This window comes from Amblyraja radiata, chromosome 1 (genome assembly GCF_010909765.2).
Source record: "Amblyraja radiata isolate CabotCenter1 chromosome 1, sAmbRad1.1.pri, whole genome shotgun sequence".
Classification (NCBI taxonomy): Eukaryota; Metazoa; Chordata; class Chondrichthyes; order Rajiformes; family Rajidae; genus Amblyraja; species Amblyraja radiata.
The window spans coordinates 98,397,792-98,414,096 of NC_045956.1; the positions used below are offsets into that span (position 1 = coordinate 98,397,792).

At 45.2% G+C, this 16,305-nt stretch overlaps 1 protein-coding gene across 1 annotated transcript in view; it reads left to right on the forward strand.

Moving 5' to 3' along the window:
* Window positions 1–8,333: 8,333 nt before the first annotated feature.
* The window catches only part of dthd1 (death domain containing 1), a 39,561-nt gene continuing 31,589 nt past the window's right edge, over window positions 8,334–16,305 (forward strand). Inside the window, exon 1 of the mRNA XM_033033327.1 lies at window positions 8,334–8,409. Within this exon, the coding sequence (XP_032889218.1) occupies window positions 8,334–8,409 (76 nt within the window). The remainder of the gene's footprint in view (window positions 8,410–16,305) is intronic.

The following is a 16,305-nucleotide window of genomic DNA, read 5'->3' on the forward strand; positions in this document are numbered from 1 at the left end:
CTTTTTCAATAACACTATTACACTGCTGAACTCGGAGTCCCGTCGCTAGATATCTTTAATCTCTCCCATTTGTATACAGTATTTGCCTATGTACCAGTTTTTTTTCTAATCCATCCACATTCCACACATTGTTAACCAGTATTCTTTTACTCTATTGTATGCTTATTCTGTATTTTTATTTTCTACTTCTACTATCTTGCACTATGACTATGACCAGATGCTAAACTGCATTTCGTTGTACCTATACTTGTATCTGTGCAATGACAATAAAGTTGAATTGAATTGAATTGAATTGAATACTTGCACAATATAACCAGTTATCAAAGACTAAACATCTGTGCAATATAATTTCAAAACCTGAGATGCCATCTGGTAGTTCAATATTGAAATTGAATAGTTGGTATCTCATGACAAACTATCTGTGAAAGACAGAACCATATTCATTTTGGGCTCATTGAAAGTTATAACTCGTTCAGATTGTTTTCTCCTCAAAGATAAATGGAGCTCACTGGATTTAAAATGATCACCTTTTGAATCTGCACTGTGTGGTGTAACAGTTCACAATTTATTTTTTCCAAGTCAGGAGTTTTCAGCCTGAATCATTTTGAATGTATGAGCAGTTTTGACAGACTGACTTTATTTGATTTCTCTTTGTTTGCTCAGCAGAGGAATTTCATATTGTAAATTGGCAGGAGGTATTAAACATGTCAAGCTCAAGTTAAACTGAGTATGAACACAAGCTTTCATGGTCAATCCTGCAGTGTGTTGGCGCGCTTCCTTTCCATTTAGATAAATTGGGTTATAAATGTTGCCAGTGATTTATTCAGTCATTTCCTTTGAAATACAGTAAAATGTGCTCCATAAGAATTGTCACCTCGTGTCTTCGAGATGAAGAACACAATTGGAAGAAATATGCAAAATAAGCATGTCAATGCAAAAATGAACTGAAAAAAGATGCATGTCAATCATAACTCATTCTTACATCTTGATGTATATTTATGTCTATTGCATTTCTTAATTTGCATATAATATAAAGAGAGTATTTCCAGCACTTTTATTTTATCCCATGTTCATGATTGTTCACCACCATATTACGGTCTGAAGAAAGGTCCCGACCTGAAAAGTTGTCTGTCCATTCCCTTCTCAAATGATGCCAGCTCTCCCAAAGCCCACTGTCTCCGCCTCTTCCTTTCTTCTTCCTGCCCCCCACCCCCACATCAGTCTGAAGAAGGGTCTCGACCCGAAGCGTCATGTATTCCTTCGTTCCATAGATGCTGCCTCATCCGCTGAGTTTCTCCAGCATTTTTGTCTACCTAATATAATTGCTGGTCATTTTATTTGTGCCTACATATTATGCTTGAAGTTTTGGCATTACTTTTTTCCCCTTCTGATGGACAACCAAAGCACTAATGCACCTTTGCTTGCTTCTTGCAGATCCCAGCCCCCCCCCCCCCCCCCCCACCTCTATTGTTGGCCAAAACACTGGTGATTCTGAGGTAACTAATGTCCCAGATTTTTCCCAAACTGTGCATTTCTGATGGGAGAGCATCAAAGTAAGAATTGAAGTTAATTTCAGAGCCTGCCCGCCATTAATTATACACCAAAAGATGTTTACTTTATCTATTATTGTTTGTGATAGCAATCTCCTTTACATACTTTACCTGAGTCAGACCCTGCCACCTCCAACCACTGAACTCCTCCTCCCTTGCAGTTGTTATCCTGCTTCATTTTTAATATCCAGGCTTGGGTTAGATTGTGACGGGTTCCAGGTCTGGCTGAATTCCGTCGACAATTAAACCTACTTTATAATTGTCCGTATGAAGTGGCTCAAGTGATTTGGAGTTAGGACAGAGAACAGACACACGATAAAGATAAATCTTAGGCAAGTTTCCATTTATTACCTTCAAAGTTGGCCTTGTCCCAATTCAGAACTTAATAAACTGTTATAAAGTTAATAGAACTGGGATCACTGATCCCAAAGGTTCACCCACTGATACTTCAGTCACTTGTCCTTCCCAATTTTGTTCCCCTCCAGTTCAGGTACTACCCGTCCTTCTTGTACAGGTCACTTCTGCTCCAGAGGAGAACCCTAAAATCTGAATCTCTACCCCCTGCACCAACTCCTCAGTCACGCATTCACCTGTTCTTACCCTCACTAGCGTGTGGCATTGTATTCACTCCGCAGGACCTCATCCCTTTCCCTACTTCTGTCATTTGTGCCAACATGCACAGCATCTTCTGGCTGCTCACCCTCCCGCACTCGATCACTCATGGACATCCTGGACACATGCACTAGGGCGGCAACTCGCCTTCTTGTAGACTCGTTTGCTGCCACAGAATTTCCTGTCTGTCCCCCTAACCTTAGTTTAGTTTAAGAAAGAACTGCAGATGCTGGAACAATCAAAGGTAGACAAAAAGTGCTGGAGAAACTCAATGGGTGGAGGCAGCATCTATGGAGAGAAGGAATAGGCGATGTTTCGGGTCGAGACCCTTCTTCAGTTTTCAAACCAAGTCCACAACAACCACTGGTCACCCACACACTAGTTCCATGTTATCCCAGTTTCGCATTCAGCACCCGGGGGGCAATTCACAACGGCCAATTAACCTACAAACCTGCACGTCTTTGCAATGTGGAAGGAAACAGGAGCACCCTGAGAAAATCCACGTGGTCACAGGGAGAATGTACAAACCTCGCACAGGCGGTGCCCATAGCTAGGGTTGAACCCGGGTTTCTGATGCTGTGAGGCACCAGGTCTACTGCCGTGCTACTGTGCCGCACTAACTACAAGTTTCCTATCACTTTCATTCAATTCACGCTTCTCTGCTGCACCTCAGAGCAAGGCCTGACGCCACAGACCCGACTGCTGCTGCTCTCCCATGACCAGTCATCCCCCAATTGTATTCAAAAGGACATTCTTATTGTTGAGGGGGATGGCCACAGAGGTTCCAAGCACTCTCTATGATTAATTTTCAAAGAAAATACATGAAATCTGATTTCTAACTCTTTGTGGTTATGTCTGCTCCTGATTTAGGATTTAGTACCCATCCAAGTACCCAAATGCCGTGGTGGATCCATGATTAGTATGTGTAGGAAGGAGCTGCAGATACTGGTTTACACCAAAGATAGACACAAAATCCTGGAGTTACTCAGCGGGAAATGGCAGCATGTATGGATAGAAGGAATGGGTGACGTTTCAGGTTTAGACCCTTCTTCAGACTGATTAGTATATGCTCCCCTATTCCTCTAGCCTTGGCACCAATTGTGGTTAATACCAATTTCAACTTTTCTAGCTACCATCCAGGGCAGAAAGGAAAATCGAGAAGGAGATCCTGCTGTTTCCTGTTGTGGGATCCTACTCCACATCAACAATTGGTCTCTTACCTGATGTCTGAACCTGAAAGTGTTAAAGCCAATTCATCTATTGATTGACCATCTTTCCCCCTTGAACCATGGCCCACCATGCTGCAAGCAATTGTATCTCTCCATCAAGAATAAAGAGCAACATATGAAATCGGTGGAAGTAAACAAATTAATGAAATACAAATGGAGTAGCAAACAATGCATCTTGAATGTTGAAATAGAATTAATGAACATTAAGAAACCTGATTACTTGTATACTTCCCATTGCGTAGGTATGTTACAAAACTTACCTTCAGCGGCGCTGCAGTTCTGCCACTGGCCGTGTGCGCGACTTTGGCGCCTTTGAGAGGGGGGCAGGTTTAAAATGCCGTTTTCTCCTGCCTGTCGAAGTCGATCTTTGTCAGGCTGTTTAGCTGCTGAAGAATAATCGATCCAACTTGCGTTTTATCAAGTTTTTAAAAAACATTGCTGGATAATTTAATAGCAGGTGTAAAATAAAAATCGACTTCTAACGCCGTCAACGCTGACAATGGGACGGATCTCACGTACGGGACGAAGCAAGGTAAGCCGTTTATTTTACATATAAACGTGCTTCTTAGGATTCTTTAATCCAAATTTTACGTTGTGAAAAGGTGATTTAGGCCCCATACGAACCAGCAGTGTTTTTCCTGCCGATATGGGGTTTAAATTCACCGCAAATGCAACGTTCCAATCGATCGCGTTCCACAAAATCCCACTCGCAAGATGATTTAAATGACCATTAATTTACGGGAATTAAACACTAATTTCCTTCCATTTGGCCTATAAATTCATGACAATGAGATTTAAAAATCATGTTATATTGTGAATTCTTGTGTGAATGTTATTTGGACACTTAGGCTATTTAAAAATGTTAACTTTTTCTTAAAAAATGGAAAGATGTTTAGATCTAGTAATTGAATTTTGTAATTAGCTACAATTAGGTAACTAACTAATTATATTCTTTAATTTCAGGTCATCCAAGTAAGATTGTTTCAGAATGCTTCAATCTATAATAACTGAACATTTCATTCAGTTCTCTTAATTTTTAAGAAAGTTATGGGCTTTTGACTGTCCTCGATCACAGCTTTTGAGTTAAGTCAATGGAAAAGCAATAGGGAACAAGATTGAAACATAGAAACATAGAACATAGGTGCAGGAGTAGGCCATTTGGCCCTTCGAGCCTGCACCGCCATTCAATATGATCATGGCTGATCATCCAACTCAGTATCCTGTACCTGCCTTCTCTCCATACCCCCTGATCCCTTTAGCCACAAGGGCCACATCTACAGTAACTCCCTCTTAAATCCAGAGTATGAAAATGGCCATAACTTTTTAAATACTGAAGATATGAAAGTGAATTAGGTGTCAAATTAAACTTCTTTTTACGCTTTATCTGATGGGATAAATTGCAGGCTTGATTTTTTTCATCTCAAAATTTTGTAACATTGCTACATTGTGTCTTATTGCATGTTCAAGAAAATAAGTCAACAATTGAATTTGACTGTCTCTTAAAATCATAAATCAGTTAAGTAGTAGTACAAATTAATAAAACCATAAAAAAGGAAAATCTTAAGGGATAGACTTCAAATAGAGAGAAATTGTTACTGAACATATTGCACTGCACCAAGACCACTGCGTACAGTACTGATTGCCACATAACAAAGACAAAATGTTGGCGAAGGTGTAAAATACATTTACAAGGGTGATACTAGAACTGTGAGGTTACTGTCCATCACAGAATTGTATAATAACAAATTGGACAAACTGTGCTAGGTTGTCTCCTCTAGATAAACAAGATGAGTAGTTTTCAGATTTAGTTTTTCTCATCAATTTTATTACATTTTCAACATACAATACTTCTGTTACTGGTTAAGTGTTTGCAATTTACTGTCACTGGAAATGGTGAAGCTCTGCATAGATTCAAATTTTTTTCCCCCAAAAATAAATTAAACACCTTCTTGGGTTTCAGGCATGTTATTTCTTATACCTGTTTACCAAATTCGAGTTTTCTTCTCAGGCTCCCGTGATTTTGCCTTATTCATTTATGGTCAATTTCCTGGCACACCTTTGCTCTGGGATCATGTACGGGAAAGGCGTGAAACAGGATGTCATTGGTCACGTTCCCAACTGCTGATGCCAAAGCCATTCAGCTACTGCTCAACGATTCTATGATTCAATTTATTGTCATTGCACTTTTCAGTGCAACAAAATGGTTTAGCCTGCAGTCATAACATAGAATAAATAACAAACACTCAACACAGTTTAAAGTCCCAAAGTCATTGTCTCTTCCCTCCTTACTCTCCCTCTGCACTGAGGCAATCCAAGCCTCCGATGTTGTGACCCCGCCAGGTGATGGTAAGTAAGTCCCGCAGCTGAATCCGTGCTCCGCAAACGGGCCGGTTCAAACTCCGCGGCCCGGGGCGGTCGAAGCTGCCGAAGCTGCCGCCCTCCAGTCCAGCAGACGCAGCTGTAGTTGCGGGAGCTCCGGAAAACAGAATTCGAGCTCCCGATGATGTCGTCCACTGGCCCGCGGCCGAGCCTCCGAGGCTACAAAGTCGGATCGGAAGTTGGGTCGCACCACAACCACAGCCCCGAAGTCGGCCAGCCTCGCATTGGTAAGTCCTGGCTCTGCCTCCGCAGCCTCGAGGTCGGTTGCAGTTGGAGGCCGCCAGCTCCGCGATAGGCCTCAGCGCAGACAGACACGGAGACAGGGGGTATGGCAGGAAAGGTCGCATCCCCCCCGAAGGAAGAGTCAAAAAACATGTTACACCCACCCCCCCCCCACACATACACAACTAAATAAACCGAAATAAACTGTAAAAACAGGACAAGAGAAAACAAAAAACAGAAAAGACAAGCGGACTGCAGGCGAGCCGCTGCTACAAGGCAGCGCCGCCACTTCCGGACTGAGCTACTCCAAGAGAAATCTTGCAGAGATATGGGTGCCTGATTTATGGAAATAACTGGCCATCTTCACCAAAAGCCTCTTCAATGGCAGGTGTGGAATGCGATGGCCCATTCCTTTTAATTAGGATCAATAAATGTACGTTTGGGGAAGAAAAGTAAATCAGTGTATTCATTTAAAGCAGATGACAAATGGCTTTGTTGCACAAACAGGTCTTCTGCCCAATTCACATTGCTTTCATCTCTATAGTAACTATGCAACTTTATAAACAAACAGCTTTTGCCAGCTTCTGGGACTGCGAGTTCTATTCAATTTGTGCTTCAGTAAATCACCCTTTGTTTCGAACACTTTCATCATTCTGACATTTTGTCAATAAGTCTGAAGATTGAATATTTTCCTTTGTCATTACACTGCTCTCTCTGCACTGTGTTTTTTTTTATGAGGGAACAGCATCATCAATATATTTTACATTTTATAACTACACACGCCATTTCAAATGTGTCACTGCCTCACGACCAGACAATAACAGTTTGTTTAAGAAGGAACTGCAGATGCTGGAAAATCGAAGGTGGACAAAAATGCTGGAGAAACTCAGTGGGTGAGGCAGCATCTATGGAGCGAAGGAAATAGGCTACGTTTCAGGTCGATGCCTATTTCCTTCGCTCCATAGATGCTGCCTCACCCGCTAAGTTTCTCCAGCATTTTTGTCTACAGACCATAAACAGTGCTTGTTTTAGGAGCATTATTTGTCTAAGATTCTATTGTTTTGGCTGACCAGGGTTTGGAATCTTAACAAAAACTGTATTTGGATCAAATATCTAGTTTTTAGATTTTCAATTTGAATACTTTGCAGTCATCCTCAATAATAAATAAATAATACTGTCACACCTTAACTTTGGGCGGGAACTGCAGCTGGGCTCAATGTGGAGAGGCCCCCTTAGGTTGCCAATGCAAGCATTTCACCACAGGCAGACTTTAGAGTACAGAGTTTAGAGAGATACAGTGCGGAAACATGCCCTTCGGCCCAAAGACCAGTAAATCCCCATGAACTAGCACTATCCTACGTACTAGGGACAATTTACAATTTGTGCCAAAGCCAATTAGCCTACAAACCTGTACGTCTTTGCAGTATGGGAGCAAACCGGACTCCTGGAGGGGAAAACCCATGCGGTCACGGAGTAGAACGTACAACGTATAGCAATGCTATCTCATTGCGACATCATGGCCCCAGTTATGATGCTCAGAGAGGGAAATAGATCACGACAACAACAAGTGCTAAGGTTGTTCCTTTAGTGTTAATAGAATTGTAAAAAACAAAAAATAAATGTTTGGTTTCAATGTGTTTATCTATCTACATTTGCATCATTTTACAAGCTGCTGCCAAATGATATTCAATATGCATTTTTAGTGGAAAAGTTTCAGGATTGTGCCTTTTACATCAGAATGTGGGAGACAGCATGAATAATTACTGCAATGAAATTCAAATATTGCTAAACATAATTCTATAGTTGCAATTATACGATCTTTTAATTTAGTTTAGAGATTCAGAGCGGAAACAGGCCTTTTGGCCCACTGAGTCCGCGTCAACCAGCAATCCCCGTACATCAACACTATCCTACACACACCTGAGACAATTTACAATTATGCCAACCCATTAGCCAACAAATACTGTATCTTTGGAGTGTGGGAGGAAACCGGGGCTCCTGGAGAAAACTCAGGCAGGTCATGGGGAGAATGTACAAATTCCGTACAGTCAGCACCCGTAGTCATTATCGAACCCAAGTCTCTGGCGCTGTAAGGCAGCAATTCTACCATGCCACCAGTATCAGCTTGACCAATTTCAGGCAAATTGCCCTGATAAAAACAATTCAACTTTGATCATTATATAATATCCATTTATTTTGATGTTTAAAATAATTAAGTTTCTTTTTAAGAAGCAACCTTATAATTCTTTTTAAGAAGCAAAATAATATGCTTAATGTATCCTTTTCAGATTTCACCCTAATTATGCTGTTGACTTAGATTTTGAACCGTCCATCTCTAAGAATGTACACCATGTTAAAGCAATACTTAACTGGTTACAAGTTCAAGTTCTACAAGAGAAAGAAAATTAATGTTACAAGTAAGTAAACCTTCATCAGAACAATGGGATTGACATAGAAGATTACTTCCATGATACAAGTAACAATTCACCGAATGACTTTGCAACTAGTACAGGCATTTGTTTACAGCGGTAATTGTACTGTAACTTTTACTTTTTCTTCCTCCTTTTTATGAGTTTACTTTATTAGCTCTGTGGGAGATCAGTCTGCTGATTTAGTGGAGTGGAAATCATGCCCAATAATTCAATAAACCAATGACTCCATCCCAAATGGAGTCTTTAGGTCTGAGGCAATATTAGCCATAAACATCATCATTTTCAACAGAGATACAGTATGAGTCATAGAGAGTCATAGAGTTATAAAGCATGGAAACAGGCCCTTCAGTCCAACTTACCCATGCCGACTAAGATGCCCCATCTACACTAGTCCCACTTGCCTATGTTTTGCTCATGTCCGTCTGAAACGTTCCTGTTTAGGTATCTATCCAAATGTCTTTTAATTATGAACATAATACAGGACATCCTGACATTGTCCTGAAGCAAGTATTCAGTAATGTATGTTTAATCTCTCTAGAAATGCCTCAGAGGTCATGAGCCACATTCAGGCTTCATGAGAAGCAAAATGGAAGAAAGTTGGGTACATTCCCATTCATTCCAGTTGAGCACGAGGAAGCAATCTTTGCATTCCCAAGCAAAATTAAGGGATCTCTGCCAATGGGAATCCTGGTGGAGATGAAATGTGCCTCAAATTCCTGATTATTCTAGGAATAAAACCTCCATCTCATTTGTTACCAAAGAAATTGGAATTTCAGAAATTCCTCAGAATTCTTCAGAAAATGTCCTCAAATTAAATCAGTTTGTCCTCATAAAGATAAAGGGAAATGAGAGGGCAGACCGTGCAAGTTGTAGTCCATTATTCATAGTAGTAGCTTGCTTAAGAGCAGCTTTCGAGGTTAGTAAATGCTGCCATTGCAAAGAGTGCGTTCTTAAAAAATCTGTTAAATAATGCTGATTATTTTTCCGCATCAGGTAACCAAAATCAATCTTTTTTCTGAGCTGTTTTGCTTCACTCTGGAAATGTGATCAAGCACTGATCCAGAAGGTGAAGGCACAAGAGATCGGAGGCATTTTGGCAAGCTCGATCAAGAACTGGCCATATGATAGGGGACTGCGGGTAAGGTCATAAGGTCATATGATAGGAGTAGAATTAGGCCATTCGGCTCATCAAGTCTACTCCACCATTCAATCATGCCTTCTCTCCATAACATCTGACACCTGTACTAATCAAGAATCTATCTATTGTATCTCTGCCTTAAACATATCCACTGACTTGGCCTCAACAGCCTTCTGTGGCAAAGAATTCCACAGGTTCACCACCCTCTGACTAAAGAAATTTCCCCTCATCTCCTTCCTAAAAGAATCTGCTTTAATTCTGAGGCTATGACCTCTAGTCCTAGACTCTCCCACTAGTGGAAACATCCTCTCCACATCCACTCGATTCAAGCCTTTCACTATTCTGCATGTTTCCATGAGATCCCCCGTCATTCTTCTAAACTCCAGCGAGTACAGGCCCTGTGCCGAAAAAAACCCTCATCATAGTTTAACCTACGCATTCCTGGGATCATTCTTGTAAACCTCCTCTAGACCGTTTCCAGAGCCAGCACATCCTTCCTCAAATACAGTGCACACAATTGCTCATAATTTCACAATCAGGGGACTGATGGATAGGGTGTTTTACTGACTGGAAGCCGAGACAAGTGGTCTACAGCAGGGATCAGTGTTGAGACCGTTGTTATCTTCTATATTACTAAAAGTCTGTTCTTGACCGGTTCTGGCCATCTGTGCTGCGATTTCCGAGAGAACGCCGCCACCTACGGCCGTCATTTTTGGCCACCTTGCTCAGAGCCCCCCTCCGCCGTATGTGTGCCGAGGATTTTTCCTGTCAATGAAAAATGACAGAGATATTAATGTTTTTACAAAATTCCCCATTCTCTCTGCTGCCCCCGCTGGAGGCAGGGGAAGGGACTATAAAACCAGGAAGTGGTGTGCCTCAATTAGTCTCTGCAAGCTGGAGCTCTGTCAATTAGTCTCTGTCACTCTGAGCTCTGAATGACACTGAACAAATGTCTACAGCACTGTGAGTACCCTTAATTTGGTTTGAAAATGAAAATATAGTTAGTTTGAAGTAAAAAAGCACTGCCTGCAAATGGTTGTTTGGGTTGAATTAAAAAGGCACTCTCCCTCTCTCTCTCTCCCCCCTCCTCTCTCTCCCCACATCTCACTCTCCCTATCCCTCTCTTTCTCTCTCTCTCCTCCTCTCCTCTCCCCCCCTCTCCTCTCTCCCCCCCTCTCCTCTCTCCTCTCCCCCCCTCTCTCCCCTCCCCCCTCTCCTCTCCCCCCCTCTCCTCTCCCCCCTCTCCTCTCCCCCTCCTCTCTTCCCCCTCTCCTCTCCCCCCTCCTCCCTCTCCCCCCTCCTCCCTCCCCTCCCTCTCCCCTCCTCTCCTCTCCCCCCTCCCTCTCCTCCCCTCCTCCCTCTCCTCCCCTCCTCCTCACCCCCTCCCTCGCCCCCCCTCTCTCCTCTCCCCCCCCTCGTCCTCTCCCCCTCTCTCCCCTCCCCCCTCTCCTCTCCCCCCTCTCCTCTCCCCCCCTCCTTCCCTCCCCCCTCTCCTCACCCCCTCTCTCTCCTCTCCCCCTCCCTCTCCTCTCCCCCCTCCCTCTCCTCTCCCCCTCCCTCTCTCTCTCTCCCTCCCTCTCTCCTCCCCCTCTCCCCCTCTCCTCTCCCCCCCTCTCCACTCCCCCCCCCTCCTCTACCCCATCTCCTCCCCCCCCTCTCCTCTCCCCCCTCACCCACCCTCCCTCTTATCCTCCTCTCCACCCCCTATCCCTCTTGCCCCTCTCTCTGTCTCTGTCTCTCTCTCTCTGCCTCTGCCCCTTCTCTCTCTGCCCTCACTCTTTACCCCGGCCCATCCCCCCCCCCCCCCCCCCCCCCCCTCCCCTCTCTAGATGTGACTGCAAGTTGGGGGCTATGCATCAGTAGATAGGGTGGTTATGGGGTAAAAGGAGCAAATTAATAATATTAATATAATATCAAGGGGGGTAATTAACGTGAGTGTGGGGGGGGGGGGGGGGGGGGGGATAGTTAGTGTGTGACGCTGCATGCCGCCTCTCCCCCCACAACTGCACATTGGGGGAACAGACCCAACGGGTCTGCACTTGGTCTAGTATTTAATATATAGATATACAAAGAACTTGGTTGGGAATGCAGGTGCTCTATTTGGTAACTCTGCAGGCAAAAAGAATATTAGTGGACACTTCCAAGCCTGAAGAAGGGGTCCTGACAAGAAACATCACCTATCTATGTCTCCAGAGATGCTGCCTGTTCCAAGGCACATGCACATGCACAAACAAGGTATTGCTATGTTTCCCAACCCACAGGTTCTAGAAACATAGAAAACATAGAAAAAAGGTGCAGGAGTAGGCCATTCGGCCCTTCGACCCATCGAGCCTGCACCACCATTCAATATGATGAAGGCTGATCGAATCACTCCGCAAAAACCCAGATTGGGTCATCAAACCAGCCGACAAGGGAGGTGCCGTGGTAGTCTGGCGCGCCGATCTCTACAAAGCTGAGGCCACGCGCCAACTCTCGGACACCTCCTCCTACTTACCCTTGGACCATGACCCCACTGACGAGCACCAGGCCACCATTTCTAGCACCATCACCGACTTCATCAATTCCCACGCCCTACCTGACCAAGCCTCCAACCTCATCGTTCCCCAGCCCCGCACGGCCCGTTTTTACCTTCTCCCCAAAATCCACAAACCCGGCTCTCCCGGCAGACCCATTGTCTCTGCGTGTTCGTGCCCCACCGAACTCATCTCCACATACCTTGACTCCATCCTATCCCCCTTGGTCAAATCCCTCCCCACCTATGTTCTAGACACCTCAGACACTCTCCGCCGCCTCCACGCATTCCACTCTCTGGGCCCTCACCCCCTCATCTTCACCATGGATGTCCGGTCACTCTACACCTCCATCCCCCACCAGGATGGCCTCGGAGCCCTCCGGTTCTTCCTCGACCAGAGGAGCAACCTATACCCAGCCACTGACACTCTCCTCCGCTTAGCGGAGTTGGTCCTCACCCTCAACAACTTTACATTTGACTCCTCCCATTTCCTCCAAACACAAGGCGTAGCTATGGGCACACGCATGGGCCCCAGCTACGCCTGCCTCTTTGTCGGGTACATTGAACAATCCATGTTCGAGACGTACCAGGGCCCCATCCCCGACCTCTACCTCCGTTACATTGACGACTGCTTTGGCGCCACCTCCTGCACCTACACACAACTGACTGACTTCATCCACTTCACCACCAACTTCCATCCGGCACTCCAATACACCTGGACGATTTCCGACACGTCCCTACCATTCCTTGACCTCACCATCTCCATCGCAGGGGACAGACTCCTGACCGACATACATTACAAACCCACTGACTCACATGGCTATCTGGACTACACGTCTTCCCACCCTGCCCCCTGTAAAGACTCCATCCCCTACTCCCAATTCCTCCGCCTACGCCGCATCTGTTCCCAGGATGAGACATTTCATACCAGGGCATCGGAAATGTCCTCGTTCTTCAGGGAACGGGGATTCCCCTCCGCCACCATAGATGAGGCTCACACCAGGGTCTCATCCATACCCCGTAACACTGCTCTCTCTCCCCATCCCCGCACACGCAACAAGGGCAGAGTCCCTCTGGTCCTCACCTTTCACCCCACCAGCCGGCAAATACAACACATAATCCTCCGCCATTTCCGCCACCTCCAACGTGACCCCACCACTCGCCACATCTTCCCATCTCCCCCCATGTCCGCCTTCCGCAAAGACCGCTCCCTCCGCAACTCCCTCGTCAATTCTTCCCTTCCCTCCCGCACCACCCCCTCCCCGGGCACTTTCCGTTGCAACCGCAAGAAATGCAACACCTGTCCCTTCACCTCCCCCCTCGACTCCATCCAAGGTCCCAAGCAGTCGTTCCAGGTGCGACAAAGGTTCACCTGTATCTCCTCCAACCTCATCTACTGCATCCGCTGCTCTAGATGTCAGCTGATTTACATCGGTGAGACCAAGCGTAGGTTGGGCGATCGTTTCGCCGAACACCTCCGTTCAGTCCGCAATAACCTACCTGACCTCCCGGTGGCTCAGCACTTCAACTCCCCCTCCCATTCCCAATCCGACCTCTCTGTCCTGGGTCTCCTCCATTGCCAGAGTGAGCAACAGCGGAAATTGGAGGAACAGCACCTCATATTCCGTCTGGGGACCTTGCGTCCTTATGGCATCAACATAGAATTCTCCCAATTTGGCTAGCCCTTGCTGTCTCCTCCCCTTCCTTAACCCTCTAGCTGTCTCCTCCCACCCTCCCATCCGCCCGCCCTCGGGCTCCTCCTCCTCCTCCCCTTTTCCTTCTTTCTTTGCCCTACCCCCCATCAGTCTGAAGAAGGGTTTCGGCCCGAAACGTCGCCTATTTCCTTCGCTCCATAGATGCTGCTGCACCCGCTGAGTTTCCCCAGCAATTTTGTGTACCTTCGATATTCCAGCATCTGCAGTTCCCTTTTGAACACATCTAAAATCAGTACCTAGTTCCTGCTTTTTCCCCATATCCTTTGATTCCTTTAGCCCTAAGAGTTAAATCCAACTCTCTCTTGAAAACATTCAATGAATTGGCCTCCACTGCCTTCTGTGGCCGAGAATTCCACAGATTCACAACTCTGATGCCTTACTTATTCTGTGACTTCATTCTACCCTGTACCAAGGCACACACCTTGAATACTTTCTCCAACTTGTCTCCAAAGTGCAAAGTCAGACTCCCCCCCCCCCCCCCCCCAACATGCTGCAACCCACCAAATAGACACACATTCTGAGCCCTTTACAACACTGTGATTTCACCAAGGAGCCCTGATCCCTCTCTCTTGCCTGACCTAACCCCCCAGTCTTTGACCCTTCTTCCCTCCAGTGTCTCAACCCATAAACTCTGATCCCTCACCAGTATGCTTGGACCCAAGGCAACACGTCCTGACTATTTTCCCCACCCCTGACATAAAGCAGACAATGACCCCCTTTCCCCACCTTCTGACATGGCAGACCCTGATCTCTTTCCCAAAACCTGACCCAAATCGCATGTACAGATCGCTTTCTGCTGCCATCCATTGTTGACTACAGTAGCTGACCATTCCACCATCCCAAACTCCTTCTCAGATCCGAATACCCAACTGGCTAGCACACACCAGGCTAGCACACAACAGGTTAGTATCCAACAGGCTAGTACACACCAGGTTAGTACACAACAGGTTAGTATCCAACAGGCTAGCACACAACAGGCTAGCACACACCAGGCTATCACACACCAGGCTAGCACACACCAGGCTAGCACACACCAGGCTAGCACACACCAGGCTAGCACGCAACAGGTTAGTACACAACAGGCTAGTACACAACAGGCTAGATTCACAAGTTCACAAGTTATAGGAATTGAATTAGGCCCTTCAGTCCATTGAGTCAGCCATTCAATCATGGCTGATCTCTGCCTCTTAATCCTATTTTCCTGCCTTCTCGTCATAACCGTTAACACTCATTCTAATCAAGAATTTGTCTACTTGCCTTAAAAATATCTACTGATGGTCTCCACTACCCTCTATGGCAATGAGTTCCACAGATTCACTACCCTCTGACTAAAAATGTTCCTCCTCACCACCTTTCTTTAATTCTAAGGCTATGACCTCTGGTCCTAGACTCTCCCACCAGTGGAAACATCCTTTCCACATCCACTCTATCTATGCTTTTCATTATTCTGTAAGTTTCAATGTGGTCCCCCCCTCAATGTTCTAAACTCCAGCGAGTAGATGCCCAGTGCTGTCAAACACTCATCATATGCTAACCCACTCATCCCTGGTTTCATACCCAAAGAGGTGCAAGGTCTATTATGTACCTTCTGAGAACGTGGATTGTTGATGCAGAGCTGATTCTGGCGTGAATTACCGTACTGATGTACCGGTAATTACATTTTGATTGCTGTATGTTAATATTAACAATGCTGACTTTATTTTCTCTTGACGTTCATTTCTCTTCAACTGTGTTCTTTTGATCTACAGAGTCCTGAAGTTGCAACATCAAACAAGGGCCGTAGCTCAAATTGTCATACCTCCTAGTCCCCGTGGTAACCTTCAGCTGCAGGATGTCAACACAACATGCCAGAGCAAGGAACCATCAGGAAGCCTTTCAGCTGGTGAATGTCACACCGTCCATACCAGCTACCAAAGTTATAATTACTTCAATTGTTTTTGTCAGGCCTTGATTTAGGAAGTACCGGGTCTGCAGTTCCAAGCAGCCATCTAGAATGGAGGCAAGCACAATTGATAACTTATCCCAATCAGACAATATTTTCAATACCATTGACTCGATTCAGCAAAGGAATCATCTCCTCAAGTCTCTACTTCAGCAAAAAAGGACGCTTCATGAGATGGACGGAATGCATGTCAGGCAGCATCTTGATACAGTTTTGATCCTGAGCAAGCAGATCAGCGCTGAACTCCTGGAAAAGTTCAAAAGTGCAAAGGAAATACTGCAAATAACAACAGAAATAGTGGCCACACTATGTGAACAATACCATGCAAATACTAGCTACAGAGGTAAGAACAGGTCTATAATATAGAGACATTTTAAACAATGAATAGATTAAGTGTCTTTTATATTTCACTCTTGCTTTACAAAAATGTTATATCACCTTACCAAATGAAGCATGCACCATGTGGTAACCTTGAGTAACTCAGCGGGTGAGGCAACCTCTCTGGAGAGAAGAAATGGGTGATGTTTTGGGTCAAAACCCTCCTGCAGACTGATGTCAGGGGAGTGGGCGAGAC